Source organism: Pecten maximus, chromosome 3 (genome assembly GCF_902652985.1).
Source record: "Pecten maximus chromosome 3, xPecMax1.1, whole genome shotgun sequence".
Classification (NCBI taxonomy): domain Eukaryota; kingdom Metazoa; phylum Mollusca; class Bivalvia; order Pectinida; family Pectinidae; genus Pecten; species Pecten maximus.
In genome coordinates this window covers 27,354,164-27,373,293 of record NC_047017.1, presented here as the reverse complement: position 1 = coordinate 27,373,293, position 19,130 = coordinate 27,354,164, and the positions used below count along the sequence as shown (strand labels likewise).

The 19,130-nt window shown below is 38.1% G+C and overlaps 2 protein-coding genes across 2 annotated transcripts in view; one reads left to right on the top strand and one right to left on the bottom strand.

Moving 5' to 3' along the window:
* Positions 1-3,880: 3,880 nt before the first annotated feature.
* On the bottom strand, positions 3,881-10,427 carry LOC117323768 (optic atrophy 3 protein homolog). Its single transcript, XM_033879203.1, has 2 exons — positions 10,256-10,427; positions 3,881-6,098 (listed from the first exon to the last, which is right to left on the bottom strand). Exons 1-2 carry the CDS (start codon positions 10,389-10,391, stop codon positions 5,689-5,691), a joined length of 546 nt encoding a protein of 181 aa, XP_033735094.1. The 5' UTR covers positions 10,392-10,427; the 3' UTR covers positions 3,881-5,688.
* A 240-nt stretch (positions 10,428-10,667) lies between these two features.
* LOC117323767 (synaptotagmin-14-like) overlaps positions 10,668-19,130 on the top strand; it is a 95,623-nt gene continuing 87,160 nt past the window's right edge. The window contains exon 1 of the mRNA XM_033879202.1: positions 10,668-10,775. Within this exon, the coding sequence (XP_033735093.1) occupies positions 10,763-10,775 (13 nt within the window). The 5' untranslated portion in view covers positions 10,668-10,762. The remainder of the gene's footprint in view (positions 10,776-19,130) is intronic.

The window sequence follows — 19,130 nt, the reverse complement described above, 5'->3', positions numbered from 1 at the left end:
ATCGCGGAAAAGGGTATGCCACTTTTGACTTAATACAATGCTTCGAGCGATGTCGGTTGATGAAGACCACGGGGAAGTTTTATGGTTGACATCAGCGTCTCATTTGGAAATATCATATTTACTTGTACGAAATATGGTCAGACGTAATTGATGATTGTTGATAAGCCTAGTGATTTCATTGTCACCACTCACCACCCTAACTCAAATTTGAGATTTTGACTGAACCCGGATTTGATCTAGATTTGTGTGGCGGGTGTCGTTGCAATCTCTACCAGAGTTATCGTTCCTTACACTCGCATGTAAATGTAGCAGAGCGCAAGGAACCCTGGGAGAGATTGGTGTCGTTGGTGAAGCAGAAGACGCTTAATCTCCCGGAGCACCTGGTCTTATTATCCTTGTACTTTTTCAGGAGTCTCCATGGAAATCTATATTTTGTATTCATATTTTGCCTTCATTTAATCGACTTGTAGTTTAAACTATGGTTTCGTTATCAAGTCGGTATTCTTTGTTGTTTTCATAGCAGGTTCACTGAAACACCAATTACAGATCTTTGATGGCAGGGTGACTGAAACATCAACTATAGACCTTTGATGGCGAGAATACTATATATTTGATGGCAAGAATACCATACTAAAGCAATAATTATAGATCGTTGATGGCAGCAGTACTAAAGCATTTGTGATAGAGTTTTGACGGATTACCCGATAAACATGAATCTAATAATGAAAATTGTACCTGAAGATGGGAACTTTAATGGTACATTATAGAATTCTAAGCAGGTGTATAAAAATCTTAATCTTAGATCTTTCATATCAGGTGTATCCCAATGTGTATGGACTGTGGGATATAACATCCAGTATAGGAAGACTACATTCTGTTCACTTCATCAGAAAAAAATGACAAGCTAGGGAATATACACTGAGGTGTTAAGTGTATGAGGTTGTTATCATTTTTATGTACACTACAATCTTTGTATAATGAGGTGTAAAGTGTAGAAGACGGTTATCATTTTTATGAACACTATAATCTTTGTACAATGAGCTGGAAAACAGTGTTCAAGTTGATTCGGCTACTCTGCTCCTTACACCTGCCGCTAAACAATATTGTTCTCTCTGTTAATGCCTTTGGAATTTCCCAGTCCATGACTTGTTGTATGGTATGATCTGATTGTCGATTTATTGATCCGAGACTCTGATTATTTCCATTTTGATCCTATAAATTCCCTGCCTTATTGGGTTTCTGCATCTTTCTGGTGTTCTAGAAGACAGACTCTAAACCTTCTCCTGGTCTCTGTGATATATGACACATTCCAGTTCTTCCATCTGATCTTGTATACACATTCATGTTCTCTATGGTTCCAGATAACCCCTTTATATACCTGTTCTTTTTCTTGATTTCCCTTTTCTTAGCTGTTGACCTTGAGTGTCACGCTATTTCTTGTTCATTTTTTTGTTTTCTTTCAGCTGCTGACCTTGAGGGTCATGCTTAAATCCTACACCAGCTGTGATATTTTTTTTCAGGATAGGAGCATGGAAACAATAGATTTATGACTACATATGTCATATGATCCTTTTGATATCAGTATGGTACTGCATGAGTAACTCTAATGTTATCACAGCCTAACTGTTGGTTTGATATCAGTGTAGTACTGAGTAACTCTAATGTTATCACGGCCTAACTGTTGGTTTGATATCAGTATGGTACTGAGTTACTCTAATGTTATCACAGCCTAACTGTTGGTTTGATATCAGTATGGTACTGAGTAACTCTAATGTTATCACAGCCTAACTGTTGGTTTGATATCAGTATGGTACTGAGTAACTCTATGTTATCACGGCCTAACTGTTGGTTTGATATCAGTATGGTACTGAGTAACTCTATGTTATCAGGGCCTAACTGTTGGTTTGATATCAGTATGGTACTGAGTAACTAATGTTATCACGGCCTAACTGTTGGTTTGATATCAGTATGGTACTGAGTAACTCTAATGTTATCACGGCCTAACTGTTGGTTTGATATCAGTATGGTACTGAGTAACTAACTCTAATGTCATCACGGCCTAACTGTTGGTTTGATATCAGTATGGTACTGAGTAACTAACTCTAATGTTATCACGGCCTAACTGTTGGTTTGATATCAGTATGGTACTGAGTAACTAACTCTAATGTTATCACGGCCTAACTGTTGGACTAACTCTAATGTTATCACGGCCTAACTGTTGGTTTGATATCAGTATGGTACTGAGTAACTCTAATGTTATCACGGCCTAACTGTTGGTTTGATATCAGTGTAGTACTGAGTAACTAATGTTATCACGGCCTAACTGTTGGTTTGATATCAGTATGGTACTGAGTAACTAATGTTATCACGGCCTAACTGTTGGTTTGATATCAGTATGGTACTGAGTAACTAATGTTATCACAGCCTAACTGTTGGTTTGATATCAATATGGTACTGAGTAACTCTATGTTATCACGGCCTAACTGTTGGTTTGATATCAGTATGGTACTGAGTAACTAATGTTATCACAGCCTAACTGTTTGTTTGATATCAGTATGGTACTGAGTAACTCTATGTTATCACGGCCTAACTGTTGGTTTGATATCAGTATGGTACTGAGTTACTCTAATGTTATCACAGCCTAACTGTTGGTTTGATATCAGTATGGTACTGAGTAACTCTAATGTTATCACGGCCTAACTGTTGGTTTGATATCAGTATGGTACTGAGTAACTCTAATGTTATCACGGCCTAACTGTTGGTTTGATATCAGTATGGTACTGAGTAACTCTAATGTTATCACGGCCTAACTGTTGGTTTAATATCAGTATGGTACTGAGTAACTCTAATGTTATCACAGCCTAACTGTTGGTTTGATATCAGTATGGTACTGAGTTACTCTAATGTTATCACAGCCTAACTGTTGGTTTGATATCAGTATGGTACTGAGTAACTCTAATGTTATCACGGCCTAACTGTTGGTTTGATATCAGTATGGTACTGAGTAACTCTAATGTTATCACAGCCTAACTGTTGGTTTGATATCAGTATGGTACTGAGTAACTCTAATGTTATCACGGCCTAACTGTTGGTTTAATATCAGTATGGTACTGAGTAACTCTAATGTTATCACAGCCTAACTGTTGGTTTGATATCAGTATGGTACTGAGTAACTCTATGTTATCACAGCCTAACTGTTGGTTTGATATCAGTATGGTACCGAGTAACTAACTCTAATGTCATCACGGCCTAACTGTTGGTTTGATATCAGTATGGTACTGAGTAACTCTAATGTTATCACAGCCTAACTGTTGGTTTGATATCAGTATGGTACTGAGTAACTCTAATGTTATCACGGCCTAACTGTTGGTTTGATACCAGTATGGTACTGAGTAACTAATGTTATCACGGCCTACATTTGTAACTGTTGGTTTGATCTCTAATGTTATCACAGCCTAACTGTTGGTTTGATATCAGTATGGTACTGAGTAACTAACTCTAATGTTATCACAGCCTAACTGTTGGTTTGATATCAGTATGGTACTGAGTAACTAACTCTAATGTTATCACAGCCTAACTGTTGGTTTGATATCAGTATGGTACTGAGTAACTCTAATGTTATCACAGCCTACATTTGTAACTGTTGGTTTGATCTCTAATGTTATCACGGCCTAACTGTTGGTTTGATATCAGTATGGTACTGAGTAACTAACTCTAATGTTATCACAGCCTAACTGTTGGTTTGATATCAGTATGGTACTGAGTAACTAACTCTAATGTTATCACAGCCTAACTGTTGGTTTGATATCAGTATGGTACTGAGTAACTCTAATGTTATTACAGCCTAACAGTTGGAATATAATCAACATCAAAATATGCCAAGCATTCTTTAGTTTTTTATTTCCATAAATGCAGTCTATGAATAAAAAAAAAAATACAATCAAAAGCAACAATATCACAATAACAAAGACTATTACGATTAAAGGTGAAGTTCTCAAAATGAGAATTCATAAAATTCTGAACACATGATACCCTCTCTCAGGATCTTTTCATGGTCAAACACAAAAAAAGTGTTTACATTGGAGATGTGATACAATTCTGGAATTTCCTGTTCATTCCATATACACAAAGATATCAAACTACCCCGTAGTCTAATAAGATGTGATCAAAGAAAATGCTGCCACTCTAAATAAATAGCCACATACAAATCATCATATCACTGCCATCTCACACATGTCAAATATGAATCCTGTCCTGTTGTGTCCTTGGACAATACACTGCTCAAATTACTGAGGATGGCATTCAATTGACCTTCCATATGAGAGCCAACCTCGAATTGAGCCAGGCTATTCATGGGCTGATAAATCTCAGCAAACCAACACGCCCTCTACCAACTAAGCATGTGAAATGTAACGTAGATGATTACACTTTGTCTCTAGTAGATATTTAATTAAAATGAATCATTAATCAAACTAAAAATATTGCCTCAAGTCAATAAACCAAGTGGCAACAAGATTGATTTATAACAATCAAACAAAACATCTTTTAATAAAGATCAGGTTGTGATTGAAGTTTTGTAGTATATATCAGCTCTTACTTACTTATCACACCATACTTTAAGAAGAAATTAAGATTAATTTTAAGTACAGGTACAGGTATGTATTATGTTTTGTTTTTCATTGAAAGTGAAAAGGGGGCATAACTCTGCTAATTATGGCTTCCAAATCATAATTTTCAATATAGTTTGAGACAATAGGCTTGTGTGAGTTAGCTATACAATAATGTGTTCTAATGAACATGGTCTAAGTAGAAAGTTATTGTGTGCAAAGAATTTCAGTAGCATTGAAAGGGCCATAATTCTGTCAAATATGGACAAAGTTTCGTAATTTACAAGCTCACGTCAAGTAATTGTGCCATAAAACACTCTACCAAGTAGAATAGAAATTGGAAATGTTACCAAGTATTATGTGTCCCTGTCATTCAAATTAAACTTCAAATCCTCAATGATGGTGTCAATTTGCAACATACCATGCTATAGAATATGAACGACATGAAAGTCAGAAGCAATATCCCGATATATATCTAATATCCTGATATATATCTAATATCACAATATATATCTAATATCCCGATATATATATCTAATATCATGATATATATCCATTATCACAATGTATATCTAATATCCCGATATATCTAATATCCCAATATATATCTAATATCCGGATATATATCTATCTAATGAATATATAACATAGTAACACAGATGACGAAGGAAGACAACTGTTTGACTCGTGCCCTGACCGGGCCTCGAACTCACGGATATATCTAAAGAATATATATATACATGTAAGTTGTGTAACTTTGAATGACACCACATTGTTCTACCCTGCACATTGCACTGTGATTTAAATCCATTATTATCAAAAATTTGTGAATATCCATGATCCTTGATCAGTTCAGGCCAACCATCAATCTATAAGACATTTATTATTAGGAGTCTCTTACATTGATATGATCAGAACACACAGGTTTGACATGATCAAATAACATATTTTTGGTATAAAATCCATTATCACAGAGATTCACACTTAGTCACAACGTCCATCAGCATTTCACACCTGTTCATTCTGATGATTTATCCAATCAGCCTTTCACACCTGTCCATTCCCATTATTTATCCAATCATTATGACTTAGATTTTTTGTTTTCAGCAGCTTTCTGTTCCTCAGTTGTATTCAGAATTTTACTCGTTATTCCATGTTGGGAGTAAAATACTGTCTGATTTAAATTTTTAACTACTTCTTCCATTTTTTCTGTTTGAAGAGTTTGGTTTTTCACAACCAGTTCCAACTGTTCCACTCTGTCTTTCAGAGACTCAATGGTATCATTGTAGGCGTCATATGTTGACTCCACTTTTTGGTTTTGTCTATGCATTTCAAGAAAGACAAGTGAAATAGCAATGACCACTATAGTAACTTCGCCAGCGAAGTCCCCCATCAGGTCAACAGCCCGCTCTATACTGATAGGTTCTACTGACTCCACTTTCCCGATACCCAGCATTCGACTTTTTATCTGGACTGTTGTTCTTGTATAAACTGCAAAAGAAACAGGTTGTTAATTTGACTCTAGCATTACCTCATGTGACTTATGCTTTGCTAGATTCTACTGTTAATTTGACTCTAGCATTACCTCATGTGACTTATGCTTTGCTAGATTCTACTGTTAATTTGACTCTAGTATTACCACATGTGACTTATGCTTTGCTAGATTCTACTGTTAATTTGACTCTAGTATTACCACATGTGATTTGTGCTGTGCTAGATTCTACTGTTAATTTGACTCTAGTATTACCACATGTGATTTGTGCTGTGCTAGATTCTACTGTTAATTTGACTCTAGTATTACCACATGTGATTTGTGCTGTGCTAGATTCTACTGTTAATTTGACTCTAGTATTACCACATGTGATTTGTGCTGTGCTAGATTCTACTGTTAATTTGACTCTAGTATTACCACATGTGATTTGTGCTGTGCTAGATTCTACTGTTAATTTGACTCTAGTATTACCACATGTGATTTGTGCTGTGCTAGCCTTTCTGTTAATTTGACTCTAGTATTACCACATGTGATTTGTGCCGTGCTAGCCTTTCTGTTAATTTGACTTGAGATGCAATAACGAAATAGTAATGGTGTCAGTGTAGAATTGCTTTAAATGTTTTACATATATGTATATATATGCTAGTATTGATTTCAGTAAATTTTTAATATGCTAGTGGTTAAAATTAAAAAAAATTGATAAACATCATAGTAAACTATAATTATCAATAAACAGGATGGCAATGACACACAGAGGTTGACAATTAATGCTGCACAACAGCTGCTAACTATTTACAAACAAAAACCTCAAAATCAATAAAGTTCTACAAAATTAATTGCAATGCTTGGATAAGTTTTTCTGGGCTCATAGTCATGGAATAAGTTTTATAAAAAACAACATCCAATGTGCATGTTCATAGGCTGACAGATGAGTACAACTGGATACTGAACTCTTTATGACATAATGATTCCCAGCACTGACAGGAGAGGTGTTCTTCCAGAAGTTCACCAGCTTGTACCGCTGGGTCCTGAGTCAGCTAAACCCACAGACTATTTATCCCAACCCAATCGACCCGACTCAAATCTACATTGTTTACAGAGTATAGCCTCAGTAACAAATATGGATTTGTACTTCACTTCATTTCTTCTGTTCAATGCTTTAAAATCCTTTTTTACAACAGCTTAGTAACCAGATGCTGAATTGACTGAACTGATAACATGCTTCAGTGCTTCTATCTGTCTGATAGGAATGTCGTATTGGCTGTATGTTCCCTGGACCGGCGTCAGAATATACTATTAATGAACGGAACACTCAACTTTGCGAAGCCACTACACATTGCATGATGTTGATCCGTTCTAATTGACACAACAGAAAAAAGTAACATGCATACATTAATTTGAAATAAGCTTCCATTCGCATTGTGTACATACAAAAGGTAAATAATCAATAGTAGGCATATAGAGATACCACATAGGTAGAACTTCTGGTGATCCCTCACTGGCTGTAAACATCCTCTACACAATGTGTGCAACACTGTGAGGCAGTAAAACTGTTGACTTTCCAGGTGGACAACATCTAATCTCAGTAAATGTTACCAACTCAACTAGTGTATTGTCTAACCTATAGCTAACCAGTTAAGAGTGAAATGTCAAACCTAACAGAGTTATAAGTGAAATGTCAAACGTAACGGAGTTATAAGTGAAATGTCAAACCTAACTGGAGTTATAAGTGAAATGTCAAACCTAACTGGAGTTATAAGTGAAATGTCAAACCTAACTGGAGTTATAAGTGAAATGTCAAACCTAACTGGAGTTAGGAGTGAAATATCAAACTTAACTGGAGTTACAAATGAAATGTCAAACATAACTGAAGTAAGTGAAATCTTTAACTTAACTGGAGCTAGGAGTGAAATGTCAAACCTAACTGGAGTTACTAGTGCTATGACTGTGACCTACCACCACAAGAGTTTGATCGGTAAGTTTTCATGCATAAACTGTCTAGATTAACTGACAGTACTACTGTCCCTACCTGTACACAGCCCACAGTGTTAAGTCAGACAGTACTGTCACTACCTGTACACAGACCTCAGTGTTAAGTCAGACAGTACTGTCACTACCTGTACACAGACCTCAGTGTTAAGTCAGACAGTACTGTCCCTACCTGTACACAGACCTCAGTGTTAAGTCAGACAGTACTGTCCCTACCTGTACACAGCCCACAGTGTTAAGTCAGACAGTACTGTCCCTACCTGTACACAGACCTCAGTGTTAAGTCAGACAGTACTGTCCCTACCTGTACACAGACCTCAGTGTTAAGTCAGACAGTACTGTCACTACCTGTACACAGACCTCAGTGTTAAGTCAGACAGTACTGTCCCTACCTGTACACAGACCTCAGTGTTAAGTCAGACAGTACTGTCCCTACCTGTACACAGACCTCAGTGTTAAGTCAGACAGTACTGTCCCTACCTGTACACAGACCTCAGTGTTAAGTCAGACAGTACTGTCCCTCCCTACCTGTACACAGACCTCAGTGTTAAGTCAGACAGTACTGTCCCTACCTGTACACAGACCTCAGTGTTAAGTCAGACAGTACTGTCCCTACCTGTACACAGCCCTCAGTGTTAAGTCAGACAGTACTGTCCCTCCCTACCTGTACACAGACCTCAGTGTTAAGTCAGACAGTACTGTCCCTACCTGTACACAGACCTCAGTGTTAAGTCAGACAGTACTGTCCCTACCTGTACACAGCCCTCAGTGTTAAGTCCGACAGTACTGTCACTACCTGTACACAGACCTCAGTGTTAAGTCAGACAGTACTGTCACTACCTGTACACAGACCTCAGTGTTAAGTCAGACAGTACTGTCACTACCTGTACACAGACCTCAGTGTTAAGTCAGACAGTACTGTCACTACCTGTACACAGACCTCAGTGTTCAGTTTAAGAGTACTCTCGTTAACTGTAACCTGCCCTCAGTGTTCAGTATTGGTATGGCATTTTGTAGGTTGTGATTTGTGTGCTTTCAATTATAGGGTGTTGAGAAGTGTTGTGGGTGACGAGTTGTGTGAGATGTGTTGTGGGTAACGAAGTGTGTGAGATGTGTTGTGGGTGACGAGGTGTGTGAGATGTGTTGTGGATGAAGAGGTGTGTGAGATGTGTTTTGGGTAACGAGGTGTGTGAGATGTGTTGTGGATGAGGAGGTGTATGAGATGTGTTGTGGGTGAGAAGGTGTATGAGATGTGTTGTGGGTGACCCAGTGTAGGAGATTAGTTGTGGGTGACACGATGTACAAGGTGTGTTGTGGGTGACACAGTGTAGGAGATGTGTTGTGGGTGACACGATGTACAAGATGTGTTGTGGATGACATGGTGTACAAGATGTGTTGGGTTTGGGTGCAACTTTCGAGTGTTGAGCCACTCAGAGGTCCTGAGTTTGAGTCCCATCAGATTTGTTTTGTGCATTTTCCCTCTCCTATTACAATACCGTAAACAGATGAAATACTGTTTGATATGTATTCAATAAAGTTTATCTGATGAATTGTTTGATGCTATTTAGACTAAATACAAAATAATAAATCCTCTTGTGCCTTTGTTAAGTATATTTGTTATAACTTTTTAAGTAACAGCTTATGCATCTTAATGATCATAAAACAGATCACTAGTTGTAAAAATTGAACAAATAAATCATTCAGGTGAATCATGACACTTGTACCCACATATTAAGCCAGCACAAATATTCAATATCATGAAATATAATAACGGAATCCTGAAAGAGAATATAATTATTATATTTATGCCAATAAGTTGATATTGATCAATAAATGATTGGTCACCGTGTTGATCAGTAATTGGCAAAAAAACTTGTACGAAAATTTGAGAAAAGGTGATTAGCCGACGAACATTTGGTCTGAATGGCAACGCATGCAGAGGTAACGGGGTACTCAAGAACCTTAAATTGCACTTCAAAATAAAACATGCCAAATTATAGCTCATATTACAAAAAATCAAACAGCATCTGCAATAATAGAATGTACACGACTACATCGAAATGGTTGTCCTGGCATGTTGCCAGGATTGAAAAAAAAAAGATCACCAAATCAAAGTGAAAGTAAAACTAGGTTTGTATATCAACCGGTCCCTCTATTTGGTACTTACATTGAGCTAAAGGCAAAACCACGGAGTTTTTAAATCGAGGTGAGTTCTTAGCTGCTTCCTTCACGCGGTTAGCAATTGGTTTCCCTATCAGCTGTTTCACAACAAGTGACATTAGTTTTATCGCAGGTAGAGGCATGATCGGTTTTTTCAATGACCTCCTTCACTTTCAAACTACCGGAAGTGTTGAGCTAATGTATTGCGCAAGCGCGATCTGCTCGCATGAAAATCAAAATCAAAATCTTGAAGAAAAACTTCTAGACCCACTATTTCCTGGTGTTTTCAAAATATCATCCTGAAATTAATTTTTATGACAGTCAAATATGGGAAAAGGTAATATATCGACATTTTTTTATTTTCAAACTCATTTGTTATGGTTGTGTATTCATGTCGCTAATGAATATTTATGAGAAGGAAAAGTTAATGTTTATCAATGGCTGCCGACTAAGCGGTACGAGCGTAGGTGTAAATGTTATGCGGGACACATAGGTACACAGAGTGAGAGACAAGATGGGTTTAATACGTGAGTAGCCACCTCATTGCTTTAATATGAACATTGTGCTATATTAACTCATCCATGCTGATATATTAAATTTAATATGCATATCACCGGCCCCATCAGTCATCACTGCGACCGTCCTGAAATGTAAACATTGCATAAAGATAGGAATGCTACTTCATAGGGGCTGCATTTTAAATCATATTCAGATAGCATATTGATATATAGCCCTAAAATTGTTGATTTCTGTGTTTACTGAACCAGTTGTTTTCTTGTATTGATATTGTGTTAAGTGTAACAGGAAAATTCGCCGAATATAAAAAGGCACTCAAAGTGGGAAGATCAGTCCGCTTAATCATAAACTGACAACAATCGAAGGCCCTAAAATTTGGCATGCAATATTAGGCCTATAGCGGACTAGATGAAAGTTATGCTTTATAGTGATTCAGAGACCTACATGATCTTATACTAAATTAAGCATAATTGGTAGTCGGGTGAGACAGTGGTACATATATATACATTGCCTTTTACCTTAGCCAGGCCCGGGTTTGATTCCCCAATCGGACATTAAAAAGAATTGGGTCATCTGCCTGACCAGGCAGGTTTTTCCCTGATACTCTGATTTCCTTCCACAGTAAGACCCCAAGTTGGCTTTCATCGGGGCCAAGAAGAATGATATATAAGTTGATATTACGTTGTTGCACAATTGTTGTAAAAGGAATTAAGATTTTTAGATTATACAGAAGCACAATTTCCTAGTATTTCTACTTATTGTTGAAATTTGTTCAATGCAATATGCAGCATGAAATGTTGATACAGGTGAAGAGACAGTGTATGTTGATGTAAATGAACGAGTGATGCATATGTGAGTCCACTGTGGATCAAACCCGCTACCCTGAACTTGCCTGTCTGCTGCGCATTCTCTTCCAATTAATTAATAGGGACCCCCACCCCCATGGCACAAAGCTAGACTTAATATCACTAATACATATATAGAATTGAATCTATCAAATACATTTTGATATGTCAGTAGAGACTTGGGAGCAGGTTTGCTCTGACTTGCATGCATATATTGAAAATGTATGTTTATGGTTATTGACACAGATTATAGTGAAAGAAACAGGAAAACCACATTTCAGCTGAGTGCTGCTACTGGAATTGAACTTATAATTTTTTTTATTATATTTCATGTCTTTGAATGACCACCTTTGAGAGTCTCTGTACTTATAGGTTTGATTTCATTTAGTTTAAATAAAAATACACAAAGGTGAAAGAATTTCTCAGGGCTATGTATAACGAGGTTCTGGTATTTCCTTAGAATCAATAGAATTACTGTCGTCTCAACACCTTTTACAGTCCTATGCTGGTGTGGACACAGAGCAGCTAATTAACCTAGATTTTGTGGTAAGGAGTTGAGACACAGCTGTATGCCTTGATTCCTAGAGCCCTGGAGAGGAGAAATACATTACATGTACTCTTGCTATATATTTGGATTATGATATCAATCAAGAAATTTTTAAAATATTCATTTTAAGTATTTCATTAATATTGAACTTCAATATTTATTTCTTGTTGGGAAAAATCAGTCTTTTAATCTCACAATTTTACAGATGGAAGGATTCCACTGTGGTCATGCAGTAACTTCTTGAAGCAAATCACCATTTGTACTACTTGTCACTCAGCTGAAGGGAATCATTTATCTGCTGCCCTTTATCTATCACATACAACACCTTGCATTAAAAAATCTTTTTTGTTTTTTTTTAAAATTTTGATATTCTTTAATCAAAACAATTTTTAAAGGCCAAAGGATTACATTGTATTTCATATGATTTTGATAGTGGAAACAGATTATCAGTTGTATAAGATGATTAGTTCATGTTTAATCTGATACATTCTGCAGATCAATATCTTTTAAACATTTATATATGCAAACTACAAGTGTTTTTTTTTCTTAATTTGTGTTTAGAGTGAAAACAGAGTGAAAACAGCATCAATTGCTTCTTCCAATTTGGTGAGGGATTTCAACCTGTGAGAAAAAATTCCTTAAAACGCCTGATTGCATGCATATGACATAGTTAGAAAGTCCATCTCCCACAAACACCAAATTCAAACAGGCATTTGTGATGAACAGGGCATCAAGTAGACCCTTGGGAGAATATTTTTGACTTCCAAAAATGAGAATTGACTCTTGGGATTGAAGGGACATGTTATAAGACGCATAAATATGTTTTAACCTTTCTGTTAGAAATAGTGATTTAACTTGGGGAATTGCTAAAGTCATAAGGGTCAAGAAATAGTGATTTAAATTGTGGAATTGCTAAAGTTATAAGGGTCAAGAAATAGTGATTTAACTTGGGGAATTGCTAAAAGTCATAAGGGTCAAGAAATAGTGATTTAAATTGTGGAATTGCTTAAGTCATAAGGGTCAAGAAATAGTGATTTAACTAGGGGAATTGCTAAAGTCATAAGGGTCAAGAAATAGTGATTTAACTTGTGGAATTGCTAAAGTCATAAGGGTCAGCTGGTTGCCCTAGCCTGGATTGATGTACCAGTATACTGAAGTATCTGTGTAACAGGTATTTGTGATGTATATACTAGGACATCAGTAATGTGTACTGGCCAAACTGGGACATTTGTGCAACAGCTGGTTGTGATCAATGTATACTAGGACATCTATTCAACAGGTTTTTGTGATGTATGCTTGGACATCTGTCCAACAACAGGTATTTGTGTACTGGGACATCTGTCCAACAACAGGTGTTTGTGATGTGTACTGGGACATCTGTCCAACAACTGGTATTTGTGATGTGTACTTGGGCATCTGTCCAACAACAGGTGTTTGTGATGTGTACTGGGATATCTGTCCAACAACAGGTGTTTGTGTACTTGGACATCTGTCCAACAACAGGTGTTTGTGATGTGTACTGGGACATCTGTCCAACAACAGGTGTTTGTGTTGTGTACTATGACATCTGTCCAACAACAAGTGTTTGCGATGTGTACTTGGACATCTGTCCAACAACAGGTGTTTGTGATGTGTCCTGGAATATCTAGTTCTGTTATCATATGTTATAAAATCTGTCTTTGAAATGAGTACATAATTTAATTACATTGCTGTTGCATAATCACAAGCACAACACTTAAGTTCTGATCCAGAGACGAAGCTTTATAGGAATGTTTGCAGTGTAATTTTGTTTGGAAATTACATAATTAGTAGTCATCAATAACTGAACATGGCTATACCTCTGTTTTAGACTGGATAATTGTTTGCTTAACTTAAATTTAAATATGAATGAAAAGAAATCCATTGATTTTTCTGTAAATAACAGTGGTTAGTGAGAAGTAAGATGTAGACATTGATTAAGATGTCTGTCACCAGGGGCATGCCACTGGAAGCTTACCGTTTAATAATTATCTTGGTAGGTTTTCACAGACTTCTTCTGATCCAATTGATCTCCCAAATGGAACACTTGAGGATGTATGTGGGTATATACTGTAACAGGAATATTACTCTCGAGAGATTTCCGTTGTACCAAGCTTAAAATGGAAACAAACAATAACCCTTCAGCAGTACTATCTAAATTACATTAGTTGTAATCGAGGATTCATATAAATGGTTTTAATAGGAAAAAAGCTTTACTTCTCAAAGTGGAGGGAACTGACTGTGTTTTTATGGTCTGTCTACTAGCCATATGTATAGTTGTCTATCTTCCATTGTAGGTTTTCTTTATTTTTATGTTGTCTTTCTAGTTTCCATATTTTAATTCCATGTACATTTAAGATTATTGGTTTATTCCACCAAGTTCAGTCATGACATGGCTTGACTGGGGTAAAAGTATCACTGACTCTAAGCTTTGGAATCCTGAAATTTATAAAAGTTTGGGGTCAACATGTACAATCTCAATATGTTAAAAATTATGTTGAAAATTAGATGTACATATACAAGTACATGTACATTGTAATAATGTATTAATTAAATGATGATTAATTAAACATTCACAAATTACTTTCTATAACAGAATTAAACATTCACAAACTACTTTCTATAACAGAATCATTTTGAATCAGTATGCCTTTTAGATTTGAAATTCATTGATTGTTTTCGAATAAAGTCTTCAATTAAAAATTCCGGAGAAAAATGTGGTAAATTAATCAGTTTAATTCCAGGTATTAAAATTTTATTAAACATATATTGTTCGATTAATTATCAGATAAAAAGCCCTTGATAAATGAAGCATTACTGAATAAAAATTTCAGGCCATCGGACAATTTAGCTGAAGTCAGGATGATCTACAATCTGACATATCACATATGCATGTGAAGTTGATGTCTGGTGTAAACTTTGGACCTAAAATGTTCCCTTCTATTTAAATTTCCATCAGGCTAAACTAATTTCAACCAAATGATGTTTGAAACATGAAATGGGTGGGCATTCTAACTGAAGGAAGTGTTAATAGTGTGTATAGAGTGTGGTGTGAAATGAGGTGTGTATTGTGTTGTAGGGTGAGGTGTGTATATATAGAGCGTGTTGTAGGGTGAGGTGTGTATATATAGAGTGTGGTGTAGGGTGAGGTGTGTATAGTGGTGTAGGGTGAGATGTGTATAGAATGTGATGTAGGGTGAGGTGTGAATAGAGTGTGGTGTAGGGTGAGATGTGTATAGAGTGTGGTGTAGGGTGAGGTGTGTATATATAGAGTGTGGTGTAGGGTGAGGTGTGTATATAGTGTGGTGTAGGGTGAGGTGTGTATAGTGGTGTAGGGTGAGATGTGTATAGAATGTGATGTAGGGTGAGGTGTGAATAGAGTGTGGTGTAGGGTGAGATGTGTATAGAGTGTGGTGTGGGGTGAGATGTGTATAGAGTGTGGTGCAGGGTGAGATGTGTATAGAGTGTGGTGTAGGGTGAGGTGTGTATAGAGTGTAGTGTAGGGTGAGGTGTATAGAGTGTGGTGTAGGATGAGGTGTGTATAGAGTGTGGTGTAGGGTGAGGTGTGTATAGAGTGTGGTGTAGGATGAGGTGTGTATATATAGAGTGTGGTGTAGGGTGAGGTGTGTATAGAGTGTGGTGTAGGGTGAGATGTGTATAGAGTGTGGTGTAGGGTGAGGTGTGTATAGAGTGGGGTGTAGGATGAGGTGTGTATATATAGAGTGTGGTGTTGGGTGAGGTGTGTATAGAGTGTGGTGTAGGGTGAGATGTGTATAGAGTGTGGTGTGGGTTGAGGTGTGTATAGAGTGTGGTGTAGGGTCAGATGTGTATATAGTGTGGTGTAGGGTGAGGTGTGTATAGAGTGTGGTGTAAGATGAGGTGTGTATATATAGAGTGTGGTGTTGGGTGAGCTGTGTATAGAGTGTGGTGTACATAGCTATAGGATGAGGTGTGTATTGTGGTGTAGGGTGAGGTGTGTATAGAGTGTGGTGTAGGGTGAGATGTGTATAGAGTGTAGTGTAGGGTGAGGTGTGTATAGAGTGTGGTATAGGGTGAGGTGTGTATAGAGTGTGGTGTAGGGTGAGGTGTGTATATAAAGAGTGTGGTATAGGGTGAGGTGTGTATAGAGTGTGGTATAGGGTGAGCTGTGTATAGAGTGTGGTGTACATAGCTATAGGATGAGGTGTGTATTGTGGTGTAGGGTGAGGTGTGTATAGAGTGTGGTGTAGGGTGAGGTGTGTATAGAGTGTGGTGTGGGTTGAGGTGTGTATAGTGTGGTGTAGGGTGAGGTGTGTATAGAGTGTGGTGTAGGGTGAGGTGTGTTGTATATTATAGAAGTGTGGTAGGTTAGGGTGTCGGTGTGTATAGAGTGTGGTGTAGGGTGAGATGTGTATAGAGTGTGGTGTAGGGTGAGGTGTGTATAGAGTTTGGTGTAGGGTGAAGTGTGTATAGAGTGTGGTGTATAGGGTGAGGTGTGTATTGTGGTGTAGGGTGATCATGAGGTGTGTATATATAGAGTGTGGTGTAGGGTGAGGTGTGTATATATAGTGTGGTGTAGGGTGAGGTGTGTATATATAGAGTGTGGTGTAGGGGTGAGGTGTGTATATATAGAGTGTGGTGTAGGGTGAGGTGTGTATAGAGTGTGGTGTAGGGTGAGATGTGTATAGAGTGTAGTGTAGGGTGAGGTGTGTATAGAGTGTGGTATAGGGTGAGCTGTGTATAGAGTGTGGTGTTGGGTGGGGTGTATAGAGTGTGGTGTAGGGTGAGGTGTGTGTAGAGTATGGTGTGGGGTGAGGTGTGTATAGAGTGTGGTGTAGGGTGAGGTGTATAGAGTTGTGTGTAGGTGAGGTGTGTCTAGAGTGTGTGTGGTACATGCTATAGGATCGGGTGTATTGGTGTAGGGTGGGTGTGTATAGAGTGTGGTGTAGGGTGAGGTGTGTATAGAGTGTGGTGTGGGCTAGGTGTGTATAGAGTGTGGTGTAGGGTGAGGTGTTTATAGAGTGTGGTGTGGGGTTAGGTGTGTATAGAGTGTGGTGTGGGATTAGGTATGTATAGAGTGGTGAAACGTGATGTGTGTATAGAGTGTGGTGTTGGTGAGGTGTGTATAGAGTGTGGTGTGGTGAGATGTGTATAGAGTGTGGTGTGGGGTGAGGTGTGTGTAGAGTGTGGTGTGGGGTGAGGTGTGTATAGAGTGTGGTGTGGGATGAGGTGTGTATAGGGTGTGGTGTAGGGTGAGATGTATATAGAGTGTGGGGTGAGGTGTGTATAAAGTGTGGTGTGGGATGAGTTGTGTATTGTGGTGTAGGGTGAGGTGTGTATAGACTGTGGTGTAGGGTGAGGTGTGTATAGAGTGTGGTGTGGGGTGAGGTGTGTATAGAGTGTGGTGTAGGGTGGGTGTGTATAGAGTGTGGTGTGGGTGAGGTGTGTATAGAGTGTGGTGTAGGGTGAGGTGTGTGTAGAGTATGGTGTGGGGTGAGGTGTGTATAGAGTGTGGTGTAGGGTGAGGTGTGTGTATAGTGTGGTGTGGGGTGAGGTGTGTATAGAGTGTGGTGTGGGGTGAAGTGTGTATAGAGTGTGGAGTGAGGTGTGTATATATAGAGTGTGGTGTGGGTTGAGGTGTGTATATATAGAGTGTGGTGTAGGGTGAGGTGTGTATAGAGTGTGGTGTGGGTTGAGGTGTGTATATATAGAGTGTGGTGTAGGGTGAGGTGTGTATAGAGTGTGGTGTAGGGTGAGGTGTGTAGAGTGTGGTGTGGGTGTGTGTTATAGAGTGTGGTGTAGGGTGAGGTGTGTGTAGAGTGTGGTGTGGGGTGAGGTGTGTATAGAGTGTGTTGTTGGGATGAGGTTGTATAGAGTGTGTTGTGGGTGAGGTGTGTATAGAGTGTGGTGTGGGATGAGGTGTGTATAGAGTGTGGTGTGGGGTGAGGTGCATGTGTGTAGAATGTGGAGTGAGGTAGGGTGTGTATAGAGCTTGTACTTTACAATATAAAACTGGTCCAGTTATATAGAAATTACCACCATATATTATATATTCTACTTAGAACCCAAAGTTTCCACTTCTCACATGTCTAACTTTACTTTTGTTTCAGGTGGTTTAAACCTTAATATCAAAATATTGTATGTGCCTTCGATATATGTTATCACATACTTTGTTGAAATCTCCACAGATAACTAGCCTGTTAAAGCCTTCCAGATAAAATGGTTGATCACCATTTACATGGTTTGTATATAGAAAATCTTTGGGAAGCATTCTAATATCTGTTTAGATTTTTTTAGGGCATTAATGTAATATTTATACTTTTCAATGCACATGTTCAGATCTTTATTCTATAAAATTCTTGGTTTTCTGTGATAGTGAGGATCGAATAGGACCCATGCTATCAGATGGATATATTCTTGGTAGAATAGGCATGCATAGATTCTCTGTAATATAGTTAAGAGAGCTTGAATTGGGTTCTTTGGGCATGGGATACAGCATGGGAACTCTGGTATAACATGTACACATGAGTTCTCTGGTACCGCATGGACACTTGAGTTCTCTGGTACAGCATGGACACTTGTGTTCTCTCTCTTGTACAGCATGGACACTTGTGTTCTCTGGTACAGCATGGACACTTGTGTTCTCTGGTACAGAATGGACACTTATGTTCTCTGGTACAGCATGGACACTTATGTTCTCTGGAACAGCAAATGGACACTTGTGTTCTCTGGCACAGAATGGACACTTGTGTTCTCTGGTACAGAATGGACACTTGAGTTCTCTGGTACAGCATGGACACTTGTGTTCTCTCTCTTGTACAGCATGGACACTTGTGTTCTCTCTCAGGTACAGCATGAACACTTGTGTTCTCTGGTACAGAATGGACACTTGTGTTCTCTGGTACAGAATGGACACTTATGTTCTCTGGTACAGAATGGACACTTGTGTTCTCTGGTACAGAATGGACATTTGTGTT